This window comes from Macadamia integrifolia, chromosome 3, assembly GCF_013358625.1.
Source record: "Macadamia integrifolia cultivar HAES 741 chromosome 3, SCU_Mint_v3, whole genome shotgun sequence".
Lineage (NCBI taxonomy): Eukaryota > Viridiplantae > Streptophyta > Magnoliopsida > Proteales > Proteaceae > Macadamia > Macadamia integrifolia.
In genome coordinates this window covers 5,800,831-5,823,620 of record NC_056559.1, presented here as the reverse complement: position 1 = coordinate 5,823,620, position 22,790 = coordinate 5,800,831, and the positions used below count along the sequence as shown (strand labels likewise).

The 22,790-nt window shown below is 38.9% G+C and overlaps 2 protein-coding genes and 2 pseudogenes across 2 annotated transcripts; 3 read left to right on the top strand and 1 right to left on the bottom strand.

Annotated features, from left to right (window-relative positions):
* Positions 1 to 10,252: 10,252 nt before the first annotated feature.
* LOC122073734 lies at positions 10,253 to 10,720 on the top strand. Its single transcript, XM_042638355.1, has one exon. The coding sequence runs from the start codon at positions 10,253 to 10,255 to the stop codon at positions 10,718 to 10,720; it is 468 nt and encodes a 155-aa protein (XP_042494289.1).
* Positions 10,721 to 13,121: 2,401 nt separating this feature from the next.
* Positions 13,122 to 13,723, top strand: LOC122073733 (annotated as a pseudogene).
* A 2,459-nt stretch (positions 13,724 to 16,182) lies between these two features.
* LOC122074898 (phloretin 4'-O-glucosyltransferase-like) lies at positions 16,183 to 17,743 on the top strand. The gene has a single exon (XM_042639886.1). It carries the CDS (start codon positions 16,261 to 16,263, stop codon positions 17,701 to 17,703), a length of 1,443 nt encoding a protein of 480 aa, XP_042495820.1. The 5' UTR covers positions 16,183 to 16,260; the 3' UTR covers positions 17,704 to 17,743.
* A 3,071-nt stretch (positions 17,744 to 20,814) lies between these two features.
* On the bottom strand, positions 20,815 to 22,331 carry LOC122074051 (annotated as a pseudogene).
* Between the last annotated feature and the right edge of the window lie 459 nt (positions 22,332 to 22,790).

Genomic DNA, 22,790 nt, shown 5'->3' with positions numbered 1-22,790 from the left:
AGCCAAAGGGTTTCTCCTCTCAAGAAGAGGAAGGCAAAGTGTGCAAGTTGTAGAGGTCCATTTATAGATTGAAGCAGGCTTCTAGAAGCTGGAACATCTGATTCGAACAGAATATGGATGAACCATGCTTATATAAAAGAATCAAAGGGAGTGCAATATGATTTCTGGTACTATATGTTGATGACATCCTACTCATTGGGAATGATGTGGGTTTTCTTTCCTTTATAAAACAGTGGTTGTCCTCCACGTTTTCTATGAAAGATTTGGGCGAGGCCAGCTCATTCTAGGGATCAAGCTAAAGCGATCGCCAGAGACGAATGTTAGGACTGTCACAATCCAACTACATAGACAAAGTCTTGGCAAGATTTAACATGGAGAATTCCAAGAAAGGAAATGTTCCTTTCCGACATGGAGTTCATCTTTCCAAATCTCAATGCCTTTCAACACCAGAGGATATTGAAGAGATGAAGAGGATTCCCTATGTTTTAGCTGTAGGGAGCCTAATGTATGCTATGTTGTGTAAAAGGCCAGATATTTGCTATGCAGTGGGGATGGTGAGTCGTTACTTGTCAAACCCAGGAAAGGAGCATTGGAATGCTGTGAAAGGTATCCTTAAGTACTTAAGAAGGACCAAGGATTACTTCCTGGTTTATGGGTGTGATTAGTTGTCAGTCATTGGATATACAGATTCTGATTTCCAAACTGATAAGGATGATAGAAAGTCTACATCCGGTATGGTGTTTATGTTAGGCGGAGGTGCTATTATTTGGAGGAGTGCAAAACAAAAATCTACAGCTGATTCCACCACTGAAGCCAAATACCTGGCGGCTTGTGAAGTAGCTAAGGAAGGGTATGGCTAAAGAAATTACTGAGTGATATTGGAGTCGTACCTTAGCTTGTCAAAGACCTTATTACCCTATTATATGACAACAGAGGGACAATCGCACAGGCAAAGGAGCCACGGGCTCACCAGAGGAACAAGCACGTACAGAGGAAGTATCATCTCATTAGAACATCTCATTAGAGAGATCATACAGCAGGGCGACATGCTTATCTCCAAAGTTGACACATCTGACAATGTGTCGGATCCTATGACCAAAGGATTGACTTAGAACGTGTTTGAGAAGCACGTGGAAAATATGGGCTTGAGACTCATGGGTGATTGTCTTTGATGTACAAGTGGGAGATTGTTGGATATTGTGTCTATCAAACCTGATTTATTTGTAATTTGAACCGGTTCAGTTTAATAAAAGGTTATTGTTTTATTACATGAATTATAAATGAGCAATGTGTCCATTAATAAGTTTATAAATGGAAGTCATAACTAGGGCTTGCGTTGGGAACCCTTATCATAAATGGTTGTCATATGTTGTACTACTAGACATAGAGATGTCAGTGTACTTATGTGAGCACAACTATGTGTGTGATGGCGAAGAATCTTTTTGTCTTATATTACCTCATGTGTTACCACCGGAAGTATTTATGGGAATTGACACTTCACCTTACCTTTAACCTGAGATAGTTTATTTACCATGTACATTAACACTGTGGTATTTGCACACACACTTTGATGTATTAATGACCAAAGTCCAAATGGACCTAGGCCGGTATATTGGGTGTGAGCAAAAATATACATGAGTGAAAGACTAATCAACAGTGTTTCCACTACCCGTTTAGGGGAACATCAAGAGAGAGAGAGCGTTTATGCACAATCGTATTGAATCAGAGCTTTGTATCATTTAAAAAAATGATTTTATATTTCTAATGGTGATTAGAAATGATTGAACACGATTTACATGCACGTATGCTCCTATATGGACATGTACTATGGAATGGGGTCATGGTGGTATTGATGTACATGCCTTATATTTCATAATGATGATGTTAGCAGTTGTGGGGGTATGACCGTAATTTAGTTATGGTGGATATTTAATTAATAACGATTAATTAAATTGGAAATAGATAAATAATTACTATGTAGTTAATGAGTTATTTAATTATTTGCATTATCCCTCTTAGATTCTGCTTCTTCCCTTTCTTAGCAAGCAAGTATTTGAGTCATATTGGATAAACCAAGTTTATGGAAAGAAGAGAGATTTACTTATTTAGAATAAGTGTCCTATGGAAAGAAGAGAGATTTTTATACAAAAAAAAAAGGAATTAAAAAGAGTTTAAAAAGGGTTTAACTTTCTTAATTGAATTTCTTTATTATAATATAATGGCCCACATTATATAAAATAAAGTGGAGGAGAGTAAAATGGGATTCCAACTTTTTGCATCACATTCTCCTTCTCCTCTTTTGGCTCTCTCTCTTCACTTATCTATCTTTCTTCTTCTCTTCTCTTCACACCAGTGTTGAACTCTAATTCCTACACAATGAAGAAAATTAAGTTAGTAGTTGCACTATTTAAGAAAAGGGAAGGGCTATTAGATAGTCAATTGAAACTTGTAAAGTTTTGAAAGCTCCATAAACTGCACCTGCTGCACACTTGGGATTCAAAACTTGGATTGCTGGTCTGAGAAAGAACCATTATCTGGAGGAGAAGCTTCACTTGCGGCTCTTTGGAAGTATTGTTTTCATTATTTCATATTAGTTTTCATACTTGTTTGGTTTTAATGATATGGAGAACGACCCAAATCGATCCGAAATTCAGCTGTGCATGTCGGGTTGGGCTAGAAAAGTCTTGTTTCCAATAAGTAGATCAAATGAAAACAGGGACGACTGGTCATACCATTACAGTGAAGGTTGTGAGTTTGACCACGGTGTTGCAGAACGGGCTGGCGGCTTCTCAGCATCTTCGCGGAACTCGCATCGCCGAGTGTCTTGTCAGTGATGATACTGGCTATGTTATCTTCACTACTCACAACGACCAAGTTGATATGATGAAGCCAGGTGCAACTATTATGCTCCATGATGCTAAATCGACATGTTTAAGGGAACTATGAGATTGGCAATTGAAAAATGGGGACGTGTTGAGATCACTGAACCTGCTAAATTGTTGTTGAAGAGGACAACAATCTGTCTCTAGTTGAGTATGAACTGGTGAATGTTGTTGAAGAGTGATTGGATCTTTTGGTGATTAATGTTAGTGATTCAGAGAAGCCTCAAAGTTTCAAGGCCCCTTGATGGTTTTTTTTCTTTTATCTTGTTCCCTATTCCTGAGCTGGAACTGAGGTAAAGTTTTCTTGGGAACAATATTTGAAGTTGGTATACGAATCTTACTGAAACTAGTGATGTTTTTTACCTCTTAATATTACTTTACTACAATGAACTAGTGTTATGTGTCAGCATGGATGTTGGTTGGATGTGTAAAGGATCTTCACTTGTTGCTTCCACCTTTTTCTCTCGTGCAGCAGTTACTGAGCTTTACAAACCATTTGGTATTAATAATGTTATCATACTTAAAAAAAAAAAAACTCCAGTGCCATAGTTGTAATGCCGCAATTGGCGGTGCCGGATTCCCAAATGACACTACATTTGCCATTGAGGAGACAAAGATTTCCGTTTTAGAGGAATTGAAAGGACCCATATGAGTTGACGGTGCTGTGATAGGAAATTGTAGTGGCGAAGGAAGGTGGGTTTGTTGAGGTGATTGTGATGAAACCCATAGAGAAAGTGTTGTTGGGAGATGTCCAGGAATTGGAGGGTCTAAGGATTGTTCCAGGTGATATGTTTGCAACGACAAGGGAGAAGAGAAGACAAAACAGATAAGAGATTGGAAGGTAAGTGCAGAGGATTTACAAAGGGTTGCTTCAGGTGATATATTCACATGCTTGCTGATGTAGTAAGGATATTTAATAAAAAAATATAGTAGCTGACATAAGCATATAAGGTATATTCTTTAATAATGACTGACAGTAGGGGCTCTGAGTCCAATTTAATGAAACAAAAGGGGTGTTCTTATAATTGTGGCATTCTCCAGGGGGTGGCGCTGTAAATTACCCTTAAAATAAATACTATCTGTGCCTATTGCTTGAAACCGATGTGGGCCGGATTGGGTTCAGCCAAAATCCTGAATTTGTTTGAATTGGGATGCAATGGATTAGAATTTGTTCAGATTGATTAAATTGGATTCAAGAGGGTTTCAATTCCAATTTATTTGAAGATAGACCAATGGGACTTAATTGGATTAATTGATTGACAAAATGCTCCTAAAGCTGCAGGCCGATTTAAGGGCCTAGCCATGCCCATCCACCCTAATATAAGTCCCATAAACCCGCTTGCCAAATTGTAAACCCAACACAAACCCCAAAAGAGGAGGATTAAAAGAGAGCAAAAAAGTCTACCCAAAACTTATTAAGTTAGAGCAAAAAATATGTTGTCAAAGGGTAATACTCCCATTTTGAATTTTAACAAACCTAAACTAATCACAGACCAAAATGAAATGAAAGCAAAAGAAATAGTAGGCAATAAAACTAGGGATGGAATATATACATTACAGATCCAATAGAAATTAGAAAAAAAATAAATAAATAAAAGAAGATGAAATGGGGAGGGGAAAAATGCTATGGAGTTGTAGAGGCATCTCCCTGTCTGTGATAACCCTTACTCCGATCACATCACCAAAGTTGGAAAATGCATCTTGGAGAGGCTGGTCAACAGTCCCATAAGACAGACCTCCAATAAAGAGTTTTGTGGAAGAAAAACCGGAAAGCATTCAACATTGAGGTCGCTGGAAGCTGTCCATGGCAACACGCGTTTGTACAAAGGAGAGTACCAAGCTGCTCATTTGCCCCGGATTCCTGGACTCAGAGAACGTGGGAAGGGAGAAGACCAGAAGGAGAGAAAGCAAGAGGTGAGGGATAATTAGTTTCAGTTAAGGAAGAGAAAGGAATAGGAGAAGAAGATGGAAGAGGTTTAGTTCAAGTCTAGACTAGGAGAAAGGAAGATGAGGGTTGGTTTAGTGGCTGGTATGAAGGTTCGGTCATGGAGAAGGAGGGGTAGGGCGGCTGGTTTTTTCAACCATAGGAAAGAAGAGTAAGGCTCCGTTTGGTATCGTTTCTATTCCAGAAACTCCGTTTCGTGTCAGAAACGAAAATTTCAGTTTCTGCGTCAAAATGCCGTTTTTAAACGATTTAAAGTTGTTTGGTGAATCTGTTTCTAGAACTGTTTCAGAACCAAGAAACGACAGTTCTACCGTTTGGTAATGCTTGTTTCAGAAACGGTTTTTTTTTTCTCTTTTCTTTTCTTTTAAGTCAATAATTACAAAAATAACATTAAAATACTATAAGCATATAAATTCTTTTGGGACAATAAAATATTACATACCAACTAAAAAAAACATGGTTACCAAAGGATGAATAAAATACAGTATTAACAATGCCTTGTGCAAGTCAGTTATTACATAATTCCCCAAATTTTCACTTTTTTTTTTAAGTCTAAAGACTTGAATGCATGGAGGATGTCTTTCATCTTATTTTTTTGGTCCTCTAATCCTTTAAGTGTCCCTTCCAGATATCCTTTCATGTACTCGTTCGAAACGGACGGTGGTCTGGATGATGTTGATGTTGGGCTTGAGCTTTCTGAACATAATGTATGTTGTATGGTAGAGATATGTGTTTCATTTTTCAACCATACAAACATACCACATCCACGGTTATCAGCCTATATCAAATAATAGATGTGATTAGGGTCGTTGAAATTTAACATCGAATTAAACAAAAATCATAAATTATCTATAGGTATAGGTCACTCGTAGAAATAAATTACCCCAATTGAATTTGGGCAACATAGAAAATACTGTTCCTTGTTTGGACCTTTCATCGCAGTTCGTACTTTGCATTGACCTTTGCCACATCTATATAGATGTAGTTGGTCCACCCACATGAAAAAATTACATGAATCTTCACACTTGAAAAATTCTCTTCAAATCTTTTTACCCGACTTAGTTGTATATTTACCACAACTCTTCCCACAAATTTCACAATTTGCTATCATGAGTGGGGGCATAGAAGAAGTCATCTGTAATAGAAATTTAAATATCAAAAAAGTTAATATAGCATCCAAATATATGACATTCATAATAATATATCAACTTGTACCACATATATAAATGTAACATAAAACAAGTACTACGTGGGTTGAAACATCAATTTAGGTTTTCAGTTTTGGCAAAATAGTTATCGGTTTTAGTTTTCAACTAGTTCTGTCATCCTTTGCTGTCTAGCCATTGCATTTGTAATTCTTAGCCTAGTGGTATTCATCTCTTTTGCCCAATTTTTTTGACTTGATTGTATTGTAGAATGATCAACGAAATCTTCATGTGGCGGATTCAAGTCATCTTCTGTAACTTTTAAATCATCACTCATCCCCACAAATTCTACATCAGCAATATGCTCTTCTCGAATATAGTTGTGTAGCCCACAACATGCCAGTACGATTGATGCCTGAGCTTCCACTGGGAACTGACGCATTAGCCTTAAAATTTGAAATTTGTTCTTCAACACCCCAAATGTACGTTCAATGACATTCCGAAGTGATGAATGTCTATAATTGAACAACTCTTTCGCTGTTCTTGGGGATCTTCTACACCCTTTATAGTCCGGTAGATGGTATCTCTCACCCCTAAATGGTGTCAAAAATCTAGATTGGCTAGCATACCCAGAGTTGACAACATAATACTTTCCTACAGACAAAAAATAAGATATATTATTACGTATACACTCAAATGAAAATCTAATATATTAGTATAAAGTTAATACCTAGAGGTGGATGTGGAAAACTCAATCGAGGATCACTTCTTGCCTATTCAAGTACTCGATAGTCATTTGCACTACCTTCCCATCCAGCATACACATATGTGAATAGCATGTCAAATGAACATGCACACATCACATTTTGAGTTGTGATCCCCTTCCGATTCCTATATCGAATTTGATCCTCTCTTGGAACTACCGCATGGATGTGAGTACCATCTATGACGCCAATACAATGCTATGATATATAATGACAATTAAATGGCCAATACATATAAGAATATAAATATTCATATATTTAATTACAAACATGTATCATATTAACATATTTACCTTGAAAAAAGGGGAGTATTTCGGGTTCTGTGCAATCTCTATCGGTATCATATTGACGTCTAGCGGTCTGATTTTCTCCTTAGCCAGGCGTTGCATTACAATCAAGACAACATTGAATGTTCGACTAAATGTTTCTCCTGAGTGGTTGAAATGATTTTGGGTGTCCCTATTACTTGAACCCTTCCCAACAATCCATAGGAACATTCTAAGTTGTTCATACACTCGGATGTTGGTCGTGTCTTTCAACCACCCCCTGTGTCTAACATAATCACATAGGTTAAGGAAGACATGACGTTCCATCCTAAACTCTTTATAGCATCTGTTGGCATGCCCATTCAACACCTCATGCATCATCACAGCACCTGAAAATACACTATCCCTACATGGTTCTCGAATATATACCGCCTCACTCAGTAATTCCATTCCCATGTGAATGATCGTATCTTCTTCATCACTAGAAGTTTCACATAATGCATTTGACATAACTGCAATAAATAAACAATTACTACTCAATTGGAAACAAATAACTGTAAAACATAACAAACTGACACATCGTCTCAATATAAACACCTGTTCAACATTACACACAACAATAATAGAGAAAAAACAACCTCAATAAAAGTAGCATTCAATGTATCTCCAAAAGTAACATTACACACATCAAAAGTATTGTCTTGAATCCAAAATTATCAAAAGTAGCATTCAAACACAAAGAAAGACTACTCCAATGCATCTAAAAGCCAAGTCCTCTTAATAGGCTCTGCACAGACAAACAACTCCCTCCAACTAGGATTAGCACACATATGACTGGTGGCCTTCAAATATATCTCCTTTGATATATCCGGTATGGAGGATAACACCGCCTTACATGCACTCAGACTGAAATCTCAAGGACAAGATGCACCTATCCCACCACGAACAGGAGATGTAACAAAAGTACTGGACGCTTTCTCAATTTTAATGGATAAATACTTCCCATACAAGTCTTTCACGTGGCTATATCCCTTATTGGTGCTCTTTTTTCTTCGTCCCGTGGGTGTCCTATCAAGACTTCGCTTTGTGGTTGTCTGAGTTGGAGTATGAGTATCCTCATGAAAGGGGTCAGTCGTGCTTATATGCATCGGGGTACTAGAGGAGTCAAAGACTTGCTCAATATCAACTGTATTAACAGCTTCGATGCCATCCAAATTTTGAGCACTATCAACCCCTAAGTTACCTCTAGCATATGCATCCCCAAATACCATGCTCAAATCTGGCCAATTGTTTAGTCCATACTTCTTGTATTTCAACCAACCTGGATTTGCCTGCATAAGCAGTCATTGTATCACTTAGATGTCCTACTCATTATAAACTAATTTTTAAATAATTCAACTAGCTAGTGAAATCTATTGTACCTGTATTACCTTATCCCATACAGACTCATCATCAACTGTGACTGCTTTTATCATTGAGTTCCACCCAAATCCAGTTGTGTCAAGCAATCTCTTGAATTGTTGATACTCGTGTTTTAACTTGTTCATCTTGTTGCGTAATTGTTCTCTCCCAACTGTACGATTTAAAGCCTGCTGAAATTGCTTTGTAATCTCCTCCCATCCAGTTTTGTTAAATGAATTACCGGACTTGTGACCATTTTTTACAGATTCCTTCATTGCTTCAATGAAAATAGTGGTCTCAAGTTCTGACCACTTAATGGCAGGGATACTAAATCCAGACATAATAGCTAGACATTATAAGTTAGTGTAAAGGTTAGCATACTGGGACAAAGAAAGATTGAACACTAAAGAAAGAAATAACAAAGCTCATCTTCACATATGATACAAAAATTTGTAAATAAAACTTACATGCATGAAGACCAAGAAAAGTAACTAAGAAACCCAAGTAACAATGTCTTATTATAATTAGGGGTTATAAATAACCAAAGAGATCTGGAAATCAGATTTGGAATCATACCCAAGCAAAGTGACAAAGCTCCAATAAAATCAAACTTGGGGAGAGATAATGGAAAGACCAATAAAACCAAGCAAGGTAGCAAAGAAATCAAGCATAAGAAAATAACAAAGAAATCAAGCATAGGAAAATAATAAAGAAATCAAGCATATCCAAATTGGAGGTATGTTAGATACTTATGGACAAGCTAATCAACCATGAAAAACTACAGAAAGAAAGAACACAAAAGTGACATAAATGTCACAAGCCCTTTGGTAGACCCATTGTAGACATGGGTTCTTTCATTCAAAGATAAATGAACCAACATATATATTTCATTGAATTTGTTTAGAACCAACAGAACTGACAACATACTCTTGTCCTCAATATTAATTCAACCTGGTTACCATCTGAAAATTTTAACTAATTGGTCCAATGGCCACGAAGAACTGCCTGATGTTTTATAATAATTCTTACAATTTTCCTTGCTTCAGTGCAAGAAGAGGGAGAGTCTATCTACCACAAGATGAACTAGCACAAGCAGGTATCTCGGATGATGACATATTTGCAGGGAAGGCAACAGATAAATGGAGGAATTTCATGAAATCGCAGATCAAAAGGGCAAGAATGTTCTTTGATGAAGCAGAGAAGAGAGTTACAAAGCTGAACTTTGCAGCCATATGTCTGGTAAGAGCAAATATTTTGAAATATATAAATCTTACAATTTCCCTGAAGAGAATACTACGATAATCATTTGGACCATTCACCAAAAATCAGTAATCCAGACCATTTTCTGTAGTGTCATGCCACCACCAATAGACAAAAAATTCTAATGATTTATAAAATGCCTCAGGAACCTAACTGGAATTTGTGTAGATCAGTACAGTTCAAGCTCATTCCTACACAAATTGCACCTTCAATCTCAAATATTGAATATATGAGAACTGCAAGCTTTAGCTTGTGACAATGCTCCATCAATTACACAGTTAGAAGCTCCACATATAAGGAAGTTATTCAAATTGTGCTGGAAACAATAAAATCAACCAAAGGGTTCAAAAGCACATTATTAGCACTGCAAGGCGAAGCAACAACATTAGAATTGAATTATTAGACACAATCCTGTATCCGCTGGAAAATATATCACTCTAAACATATCAGAAAATTGATTGAGTGAATTGCAAAGAACAGCAAGTTCATAGCTAGAAAAAATGGACACTATTAGGAAATAGTTTCTTCCCACCACTCTCTCTCTCTCTCTCTCTCTCTCTCTCTCTCTCTTACTATCAGAAGCTTTTCAATGGCTTTTCTCCGCCACCAAAAAAGCTTCGTCTTCCCTGCTCCACCTCCATCTCCGATCGCCAATGGCAGAGGATTAAGATCAGCCGCCGTAGACGATCAGATCCTCTCCGAATATCTCGAGAACAATCTACGTATCCCTGAACTTGATCTATACCAATCTCGGTCTCTGTCGATTTCACATCGCCCGATTCCAGATGAAATCGATCTACGGTTGCTTTCTTCAAGAGACGATGAATCTATTCGTCAGGTATTGGAATCGGTAGTTGAGTTCGGCGTTTTCAGAATCATCGGTCATGGAATCTCTGCTGATGAAATAGGTTCGTTGATTGACGAAGTAGAGATGGTTTTTCCGATCCCGGTGGAGTTAAAGAGGGATTTGAATCGAGAGAAGTTCTTGTGGTTTTCTTCTGGAAAAACTAGACTACGAGGAGAGATCGGTCCCGAAAGAAATCGGAGCTTAAGGTAAGGGACACTTCACTGAAATTTCCTATTGATCTGCGCCACTCGGTAGAACTATAGATCTTGAAGGAGTTACACCTATATTAGTAATGTCATACATTCAACCCTTTCAATATCATGAAAGAAACAGGGAAAATGATTTTTCGGGAACGATAGTTCAGAGAGAAGAAGAGAAAAGAAGAGAGAAGAAGAGAGAAGTTACCTCCAGCCGAGCTGCCACTGCTATCGGAGTTCAGAGAGAAGGAAGGGAGAAGAAGAGGAGTTCCAGCCGTTCACAATAGCAATCGGGAACGATGGTTTCTAATTAGGGATTTTGAAACGAAACTATAGTGACGGAACTCCTTTTTGGAGTTCCGACTTTGGGGTCCGTTTTCGTTTTTTTCTCAATTTTCGTTTCAAAAAAACCGAAACACAGCATAATCCCACCAAACGGTTTTTTGCGTTTTTTTATTCCAATATAACGAAAAAATGCTAGAAACGTTTTTTTAGAACGATACCAAACAGGCCCTTCATCTTCCCTGAAATAATAATAGGAGAGTGATTTTCTATAGGTCATAGATTTAAAGGCTGGGATTAAAAGATATGGATCAAATGGTCATTAAGCCATGAACTTAAACAAGATTGGATCATGTTATTATATATTTGCTAAACTTAAGGACAAATTTACTGTTATTTACATTTTACTCTTTTCCCTTAATATTTTTATTTCTTTTTTATTACAATAAAAGAATAATAAGCCATGTAAATAGTAGTATATATGGGAGAGGGATCATTACTATATGAAAGTGCATTTCCACAAATCGTTTAGTGGTGGGCGGAATTAATGAGGAGAGAGTGTTGGGGGGGGGGGGGGGCAGAGTTTAATGTGGAGAGTGTGTAAAGTTTACACCTGGGATGTGAGAAGTGTGCATATGAATCTGCACATTAACATTTTGGCAATCTTTTTCTCTATATATATTTATTAAGTTTGAGTGGAAATATTGATGGAATTTCAAATATGATAATTCCTAAATCATAATAGCGATCTTGTCAATGTACCATGAATTGTTTCAATACAAGAAGGTAAAACGACATATCATTCACCACCGGTGACATATCATTTTCATTGAGACTTGACGTAACCATTGATATCGCACCCATATATATATTTCTTATAGTTGTTTATATTCTCTGTTAATCGTCACAAGTAACTATAGTTATGCAAGGTTTATTGGAATGGCACTGTGGCCTCATTAAACTTTATTGCTTGTTCACTCTATTCAAAACCAATGTGCACTGGCAAATTATAGAAAGGCTATTCCAGTACATGTATAAACCCAAGGAAGAGCCTAAAATCATAGAAGAAAATCGTCCCCCACCAAGTTGGCCTGTTGTAGGTAAAGTGGAGATCTGTGATTTGAAGGTAATTTCTGAATTCTAGTCTTTGTGTGTGGATCAGTTCAGGATATAATTATTTTGTGAAGAATAATCTAAACTGATTGATGATAAGCAGATCAGATATCGGCCTGAAACTCCACTTGTTTGCTCTTAGTGGGATCAATTGCATACTTTAAGGAGGACACAAGATTGGCATTATTGGGCCAACTGGTAGTGGGAAGACAACTCTGATAAGTGCCTTCTTTCGTCTTGTAGAGCCTACTGATGGAAAACTCATTGTCGATGATTTTGACATCTCTAAGATTGGGCTCCATGATCTGAGGTCACACTGGGATCATACCACAAGATCTCTCTTTAATGGGACTCTAAGATACAATTTGGATCCCCCTTATCACAACATCGTGACCAGGAAATATGAGAAGTATAACTCTTCTAATCGGTTACTGATTTAGAGCTACTCCATATTAAGTGATTCAATAAAGTGGTTGTATAATATAGATTACATCTATTAAAAAAAAAAAAAACTGCGTATTAGGCATAATTATTAGCTTCTGAAAAGATGGAATTGGCAGTGGCCCACAGAACTCCAAACGTGATGGACTGTACAATGGTTCTCTCCATCAGTGATGGTAGGATATATATAATCTTAGTTATGTATCAAATAAGGGGCCGTTTTATAACGTTTCTACCGTTTCTGTGTCAAAAAACAGCAGAAACATAAATTTTTATTTCTGGGAACAGAAACGGAATTCAAAGTGTTTGATAAAACCTGTTTCTGGAAATGTTTTCGCTTCTCCTCTCTGCTAACCTCTGCAACTCTCCTCTCCCCTCTCCATGAATTTCTTCACCATAGGCCCCAAATTCTGCTCGTTCTTTGCCATTATGTTAGGGTTTAGAAGTTAAAAGAGTTGTGGGAAGAAGCTTTCGGTTGAGATCGGAAATGGCGGAAGACAAGAGATCGACGGGGGTTGTGAAACGGTTCAATGGGCAAAAGGGTTTTGGGTTCATTACTCCCGATGTTGGTAGCAACGATGTTTTCGTTCACCAAACGCGTTGGCACCTCCAGCATCAACACCACCTGCACCATCTGGGACATCGAGCGCGAGGCCGTTGACACCCAGCTCATAACTCACGACAAGGAGGTCTACGACATCGCCTGGGGCGGCGTTGGCGTCGGCGTTGGCGTTGGCGTCTTCGCCTCTGTCTCAGCCAACGGCTCCGTTAGGGTTTTCAATCTATGCCATAAGGAGCACTCCACCATCATCTACAAGAGCTCCGAGCCCGACACCCCTCTTGTCCGCCTGGGTTGGAACAAGCAGGACCCCAGGTACATGGCCACCATCATCATGGACAGCGCCAAGGTCGTCGTCCTGGACATCCGCTTCCCCACCCTCCCTGTCGTCGAGCTGCAGAGGCACCAAGCCAGCGTCAACACCATCTCCTGGGCCTCGCATAGCTCTTGCCACATCTGCACCGCCCGCGACTACTCCCAGGCCTTGATTTGGGATCTCTCCTTGATCCCATCCTCGCTTACACTGTTGCGGCCGAGATAGAGCAACTGCAGTGGTCCTCATCCCAGCCCGATTGGGTTGCCATTGCCTACTCCACCAAGCTGCAGATTCTCAGGGTTTGAAGAAATATTTGAATTCGTCGGTTTGTGGATGTAGTCGGAGGTGGGAGGAGGTGTACAGGTTCCTCTATCCCCTCTTCTGATGGGGTCCTCTTTCAAAAATAAGAAGCTCGATTTTTTATCGGGGGTGGGTGTGTTTTTGAGTGAAAATTGTTTTTGGAAATGGCGAAACGTGTTAAAGTTGTTTCGTTAGAACCGGTTCTTGAATCATTAATCAAAATAAATTTCTATTTCTATTCCTAGAAATAGGTGAAACGAAACGGGCTTACCAAACACTTTTGTTCCCTTTTCTCCCTTTTTTGAAACAGAAAACCACAGAAACGGCTGAAACGCATCATTATCAAACGGGCCCAAAGAGTTTCCATTTTTTATAGATGCAATTTTCCATGCATGTACACATGAAAACCTAATGTTGATAACTGATAAACTTGTTTTGTAGGAAAATTAGTGGAATATGATGAGCCAATGAAGTTGATGAAAAGAGAGGGATCACTTTTTGGACAGCTTATTAAGAATATTGGTCTCATTAATTTCCACTCCGCAGAATCAAGATTAAGGTAACCGAAAATAGAGTACAGACCAATCGGGAATAAATGCAAAGCAATTAAGGATGGATTTGTAGGCCACTGGAGTAAAAATAAATGAAGGGATGAAAAGCTTAAAATATGAAGCATAGAGAATTCTATTTTCTTTCTTTTGCTGGGTTGATAAATTGTTAGCTACTGATTTTATACATCAATAATAAATACTCTAGATAGTGAATATTCGGCGCAACCATACGTATCAGCCATGCATGATTCAAAAAACGATTGGGCATGTTGGTGGCTGTCAGAAGACTTAGGTAGAAGAAGCTAATCTAGAAGACTCTGATAGAGTACTATAGTTAGAAAAAATCATGTGAGTAAGCGCCTTTTGGGGTGGTGGTGGTGGTGGCTGTCAGTTGCAGTAAAGTGTTGACAAGTCTAAGAGAGAAGTCGCTTGTTCAATTCTCCTCAAACGATGGTCTATCCAAATTGAAATGCTCAATCTGCTTCGAAGCCTGTTTCAATCATATGCCTAACTTGGCTTACATAAAACAACATTGTTTTTGTTTTTCAATCATGTGCTTCTCATTGACTTTTAAAACACTTCAACAATGACAACTCTAATTCCTCCCCCTCAAGTCCCTGGCATGCAAGGAACACGTAAGCGGCGGAATGTGAATTGAATATTCCATATCATTATTCGATTAGCTTTCTATGCATAGTTTTTGAAAACTGATTTCTCAAATATGGATTTTCTTAAAAAAGAAAAAAAAGAATTAACGCTATGTTTGATAGTCAAAAAATAATAATAATAATAATAATAATAATATAAAAGATATAATAAGACAAAAAATTTAATTACATTGATTTTTTTTTTTTTTTGGGTCTATTTCTGTACCTTTGATAAATTTTCTTTTCTTATTGGCTTTCAAACAAAGCTTATTGAGGGAAAAGTCTTAGCACGTTTTTTATTTCCGGTAAAACTTGTCATGTTGCTTAGATTCTCTCAGACTTTCTTTTCTTTACACAATGGAAAAGACACATGCCATGTATGTCGCTAGCTGCAAGAAAACTAGTGGTATGCCATCCTCTGTTCATGAATCAAATACAAATTTGAATAGTTAAAACTAGGATAGATGGGATGTTTCTACTACAGAGAGTTTTCACGATCAAAGGACAGAAGTTGTTGAGAAACATCACGGTGGAGAAGTCATTTGGTTTCATCCTCAATTATTGAAGCTGTGCATGTGGCTGCCTTGAGGCGGTGCCACGTATGAATGCAACTAAATTTTTATACGATACAATTCCAACCTCTAAAAACCTGATATATTGTGTCATCGCACGCGTTCATCCAGAGAAAGAACAAAAGAAGACCCAAATCCCTATTTCAAGAAGGCTGTCCGTCTCGTAGTTGAAAAGCCAAGTCCGTCTCGTAGTTGAAAAGCCAAGTCACCAATCACAGAAGAAGTCCCCTCTCCCGATCCCTCCACGTCCACGTCCACATCAACGCGCAGAGAGAAAAAGTGAGAGAGAGAGAGAGAGAGGGAGAGAGACGATCATCGTCACGGCATGGCATGGGCTTTTTCGATCATATGCCAAATTGATTTTTAAACCGCTTCTTGGGAGTTGGGACTGAGGAGCCCCACACGCTGGGTGCCAAAAGCTACCTGCACATGTCAATTTGACTTTGACATGTCATTGATGGATTAATAAAATGAAATGTTCCTAATGCAATATTGATGGATAAAGTTCTTCGTCAACATCAAGCTGCATTTTTTTTCCTTACTACGTCATGAGTCATGACATACGAAAACAAGCAAACGTCACTGAAAGCTTACTGTTTTTGAGTATGTCATCGCACACATCATTCTCGCAAACCAAGACCCAATCCCTCTCTCCCTATTTAAAGGACATTGGAGGAGTATACTGGTTGTCTCACAGTTCAACCCAAGTGATCATCTACAGTTAACATAAGAGAGAGAAAGAGAGCGAGAGAGAGAGATCGATCGAGAAGCAATGGAGCCTAATCATGATATTCATCATCCTCACCACTTCCTCCTACTGACGATTCCTGCCCAAGGCCACATTAACCCAACACTGCAATTTGCGAAGCGTCTCCTCCTTACCGGCGCTCGTGTCACCTTCGCAACTAGCTTATCCGCCCATCGCCGTATGCTACAAAATACTTCTTCTTCTTCTACTACTCCCGACGGCCTATCCTTTGCCCCTTTCTCCGACGGCTTTGACGATGGCTTCAAACCCAATGACTCCGCCCATGCCAACCACATGTCTGAGTTCAGACGCCGTGGTTCTAACTTTCTTACCGAAATTGTACCCAAACTCGCAAAGGTAGGTTGCCCCATCACCTGCATCGTCTACAGCCTCGTCATTCCTTGGGCTGCCCATCTTGCTCGTAATCTCGGTATCCCCTCCGCCCTTCTCTGGATTCAACCCGCAACGGTGCTTGACATCTACTACTACTACTTCCATGGCTATGAAACCGTCATGAGTAGTACTATTACTCATGATCACATCCAGCTTCCTGGAGATTTACCTCTATTCACAGCCCGAGATGTTCCCTCATTCTTCCTCCAATCAAACGACGACACCAAATCAGCTCTTCAATTGTTTCAAGAACAGTTTGAGACGTTGGAACAAGAAACCGCTGCCAAGCCATGGGTTCTGGTGAACACGTTCGACGCCCTCGAACCCCAAGCTCTAGCAGCCATTGATAAGCTTAATCTGATTGGGATCGGACCTTTGCTTCCATCGCCTTACTTAGATGGTAATGATCCTTCCGACCAATCTTTCAGAGCAGATTTGTTTCATGGCGGCTCCAAAGACTATATTGAGTGGCTCAACTCAAGGACGGAGGCTTCGGTCGTTTATGTATCCTTTGGAAGCCTTGCCGTTTTATCGAAGCCACAAATGGAAGCCATCGCCAATGGGTTATTGGAAAGTCGTCGGCCGTTCCTTTGGGTCATCCGAGGGGGAAAAGAAGACGAAGAGGAAAGAAAGATAATGGATAGGTTGGAAGAAATAAATGAAGTGGGATTGATAGTGCCGTGGTGCTCACAGGTGGAGGTTCTTTCTCACCCTTCGGTGGGTTGTTTTGTAACTCATTGCGGGTGGAATTCAACTTTGGAAGGTTTGGTTGCGGGAATACCAATGGTGGCGTTTCCACAGTGGTCAGATCAACCTACCAATGCGAAGCTGATCCAAGACGTTTGGAGGACGGGAGTGAGAGTGAAGGTGAATGATGATGAAGATGGCGGAGAAGGGATTGTTAAGAGTGAGGAGATTGTAAGGTGTTTGGAAATGGTAATGGAGGAGGAGAGTGGGGAAGAGATGAGAAAGAATGCAAAGCGTTGGAGTAATTTGGCAAGAGAAGCTACGAAGGAAGGTGGTTCTTCTGATAGGAATATTCGAGCCTTCATGGAAGAGATAAGTGGTATGTAGAGTGGACGTGATAACTAAGTTGGGGTTTTTTTTTTTTTTTGGGGGGGGGGGGGGGGGTGGGGTGGTGTGGGCGTGGGGGTGTGGGTTTAATTCCTATTGTAAATTAAAAAATAGAGGATTTGTTTCTTTCTCTATTCTCAAGTTTGTATATCCTTTTTTTTTTTTTTTTTTTTTTTTTTGCATAAACAAGAAAATATAAGATTAATTTATGGTTTTGGTGAGCTTAAACTATAAACATTGTTGGTATACATTCTTAGAATGCATTTTAGGTCATTGATAATACATTTTAAGAGGGTAATTAACATTTGCTTCTAGTATTTAAAATTTATTGTCGACCTAGCTAGAATGCGTTTCAAAAGTGTCTACTATTTTTATCATCACAGATTCCATTATCAATGACCTAAAATGCATTACAAGTATACATACTAAATATAGCCATAGACATGAAATTGAGTACTTCAATGTTATTTTTGTTTCGTCTTAATTAAAGGAGAGTATGTATCTTCTTAATTTAAAAATGGTTGTTTGGGTGAACTCATGCAACCTGGACAATGTTTTCTTTATATACATTAATATATTACGTCATAAGTAACACAAGCTTCTTTTTTCTTCTTTTGATAAGGAACATTACAAGCCTCATCTCAATCAGTTGAAGTTTTGTTTTCGAGTTCAGAACAACTGCACGTATGTGAAAATAATTATTCTTCCAATACATGCATACACTACGTTGCTGCCATATTTCTTCCCCATTAGGCCATTACCACTAACTTCCTTCTATCACCCATTTTTCTTTTTCTTCAATATTACACTAAAAGTGGGACCCATATATTCTTTCTCCATCCACTACTGACTACTTCTCGGGGCCTAATTTGAGAGAGAGAGAAAAAACAATCATACTTCACCTACCATTCTCCCATTCTTCATTTCTTATTATCATGCTGACATTCTTAATTCATTTCTTTTGCGAGACAACCACATATTTGATAATAACATAATGGCAAGTCCTTATTTTTGAAAACCTTTTTATACCGTAACATAGAGAACTCTTGGGATTAAAACAAAAGCAAGTGAAAGAGATTTCAAGTTTTATGTACGCTTATAGAGGTGTCATTTAGACACTCAATGAATGATCCAAATAATATGCTACCTATTTGCTTATGTCATTGCTTGGACTGATTATCAATATTGCAGAAAGTATTAACCTCACAAAAAACTTGACGCCCATTGGATTAGATAGAGAAAAAGGGTACTAGTTTAAGTTTCCTTGATGACTCAAAACTCAGAGATCCTTTCCCAAATTTCATGTCCACCCCCTTCTCCCCTTTCCAATTTAATGAGACTTACAATGCAACTGGATCCATCAAATATTTTTATCTTTCAACTTTGAGTCGTACAAGCTGGTTTGGGTTTCATCTCCCTACATGGCTCACCATGGATGTCTATATTTATACTTTTGTTTTACTTTTAAATGTTGCTAAGATTTGTTATTTAAATTTTTTTTTCCCAAACTTTTTATTTCTTATTTAGCTTTCAAGTCCAATATAGCTGGTCTAATTAATGCCTAAACAATATATCATGTCTCAGATGCATATGTTTGAAGGATCATTACCACCTATATAACTTGGATGAGAAGCTCTCCCATTGGATTACCTAATTAAGTACCAAGTATTGTGTTTCATCTCCCTACATGGCTCACCATGGATGTTGTAACTTTCATCATTGTATAGTGAAACAAAGTTACACGCTCTAAGTTGCTAAAGTCAAATTGTAAATTGATATCTAAATCTATGAGTAGATTGTCTTCAAAGTTTTCAAACTCATAAATGATGATGTGGCTAACATGTCTACAAAAGTTAAATATCAATGAAACTGCATTGTGATGGGGTATTTGGAATGAATCTTTCTTGATTCATCTATTAATATTTAAGTTTTTGTTACGGTCCCATATCATCTTATGGGGGCTGATCCCATATCGATTTCCTATGGGAATTGATGTGGGTTGATATGGTCTTGGGTTTCTCACCTTGTAAGCCGATTTATGAGGTTGAGTTCTTCTAGGATTGTAACAGTGGTTCAAAGCAGTCGATCATCGACCCAACCCACACGTGGAAGAGGCGACTTGGCGCCAGAGTGGGAGCTAGGAAAAGGCTACCTGCCACCGACGTCGAATCCGATTTATGGGATTGAGTTCTTCCAGGACCACGTCGAGTCCGATTTATGGGATTGAGTTCTTCTAGGACCGTCAAAATTGTCTTAAACAAAATATTCTAAACTCCCTGTGGGGGGGTTTTCTTTTTTGACCTTTATGGGTTTATTATCTGCCCCCCTTTATGGGTCCCTTGTCTAGCAAATAAATAAATAAATAAATAAATCTGAATTCATTTTAAATGGTAAAAAAAAGTACTAAAAATTGCATAAAGCCATCCATAGCTCCTTATGCTTGTCGTGGCAGAACCCTATTTTCACCTATGCCTAGCTAGAAATATTTATTCAAAACTGCAAATGATTGAGATGAGACTTATCCCATGCATGTTAACTTAATTCTTGATATTATTTAAGAGAAAAACTTATCCCATGCATGTTAACTTAATTCTTGATATTCTTTAAAAAAAAAAAAATATATCATGATTGAGTATTTTCTTTGGTAGAATTCATGATGTGATATGTACCCCGAAAACATCTGGGTCAAAATATGAATTTTAAATTAAGTTCTAAATGGATCAACTAAACCCTCTTGTCACATTTTCTAGGTTGCATGTGTGCTTTTTTTTCAACGTATCTTAAGTCGATAATATAGATAAGAGGAGTCAAATTCAGGATCACACATTTTTTGAAGCGAAGGTCCCTTGCCAACTCGACTACTCCCTTTGAGGTTTTTTTTTTAAATCAAATTAAAATGCATTTCAAGAATACATACCAAAAGCATCCTTTCTTATATTTCTTTGTTTTCCGATCAGAATTATTGAAGATGATGTTTATATAGTTTAAGTTGATCGATCACTAGAACCATCAATCTTATGTATTTCTAGCTAGTTTATTCAAACAAAATTTATTCTGTACATGAGAAAGGAGAAAGAAACTTTTGTGTGTGTGTGTGTGTGTTATCAGACACTACATACCACCATCAATCTCTTCCATGAAGGCTCGAATATTAGTATCAGAAGAACCACCTTCCTTTACAGCTTCTCTAGCAAAATCACTCCAACCCTTTGCGTTCTTTGTCATCTATTCCCCACTCTTATCCTTCATTACCATTTCCAAGCACCTTACGATCTCCTCACCCTTAAACAATCCCTTCTCCGCCATCTTCGTCAACACTTACCTTCACCCTCACTCCCGTCCTCCAAACATCTTGGATTAGCTTCGCATTGGTAGGTTGATCTGACCACTGTGGAAACGCCACCATTGGTACTCCCGCAACCAGACCTTCCAAAGTTGAATTCCACCCGCAGTGAGTTACAAAAAAACCCACCGAAGGGTGAGAAAGAACCTCCACCTGTGAACATGCACCATGGTACTATCAATCCCACCTCATTCAGTTCCCCCAACCTGTCTATTATCTTTCTTTCCTCTTCCTCTTCTTTTCCGCCTCGGATGACCCAAAGGAATGGCCGGCGACTTTCTGATAATCCATTGGCAATGGCTTCCATTTGTGGCTTCGATAGAACGGCAAGGCTTCCAAAGGATACATAAACGACCGAAGCCTCCGTCCTTGAGTTGAGCCACTCAATGTAGTCTTTGGAGTCGCCATGAAACAAATCTGCTCTGAAAGATTTGTCGGAGGGATCATTACCATCTAATAAGTAAGCCGATGGAAGCAAAGGTCCGATCCCAATCAGATTAAGCTTATCAATGGCTCCTAGAGCTTGGGTTCGAGGGCATCGAACGTGTTCACCAGAACCCATGGTTTGGATTCTTGTTCCAACGTCTCAAACTGTTCTTGAAACGCTTGAAGAGCTGATTTGTTGCGATCGTTTGATCGGACGAAGAATGAGGGAACATCTCTGGTTGTGAGTAGAGGTAAATCTCCAGGAAGTTGTATGTGATCATGAGTAGTAGTAGTAGTAGGAGTACTCACGACTGCTTCATAGCCATGGAAGTAGTAGTAGTAGAGGTCGAGCACCGTTGCGGGCTGAATCCAGAGAAGGGCGGCGGGGATGCCAAGATTACGTGCGAGATGGGTAGCCCAAGGAAGGGCGAGAGTGTAGACGATGCAGGTGATGGGGCAACCATGGTTGGCAAGGTCGGCAAAGAAATTTAGAACCAAGGCGTCTGAGCTCAGACAAGAAATTGGAAGGGCCGGCGTCGGTGGGTTTGTAGCCATCGGAGAAAGGGGCGAAGGTTACGCCTTGGTGAGTGGTAGAAGAATTATTTTGTAGCATGCGGCGATGGGCGGATAAGCTAGTTGTGAAGGTGACACGTGTGCCGGTGAGGAGGAGACGCTTCGCAAATTGCAGTGTTGGGTTAATGTGTCCTTGGGCAGGAAACGTCAATAGGAGGAAGTGGTGACGATGATGATCATCATCATTTTCATGGTTGCTGCTCTTCATCTCTCTCTGTTTTTGTGGAATGGAATTGGGACTGCTTTTATGAGTTGGATTTCGAAGTATGAGGGAGAGGGACCGTAGTCGTCCTATTTCCTCCTCCGATGACCAAAATATGTGAAGTGCTCTCAGTTTGACGTCTGCGATAACATATCATCATCCATAAATCCAGGATGATCCGGTTTAAATCATCTGCTCGTACTCATACGAGCAGATCATCCGCTCTCTCCGGCTACTCTCCTCAGTACAAAATCGGTTACAACCGGCTACACTGGTGCATATCCCTTCTTCTACGCAACTACTTGATCAGAGTTTGGATCCGTTCCTGAATATATACCGATGTGGGCTTTCAACTAATGCTGATACAATTGATTACATTGGATCATATCCGAGGATTTTATTCTGTCTATTTCAATAAAGTATTGGAGTAGGTATTGCCAATTTGATTTACCAATATAATATTGAAACTGACAAGACCTTCCTACTTATTCCTAGAAATTAATTAGACTCATTCTAAGAAATAAGTGACGACTACTATGGACT

Bases quoted from the DNA above. Each gene is read 5' to 3' on its own strand.
- LOC122073734 (XM_042638355.1), top strand. From the start codon at position 10,253: ATGGCTTTTCTCCGCCACCAAAAAAGCTTCGTCTTCCCTGCTCCACCT.
- LOC122074898 (XM_042639886.1), top strand. From the start codon at position 16,261: ATGGAGCCTAATCATGATATTCATCATCCTCACCACTTCCTCCTACTG.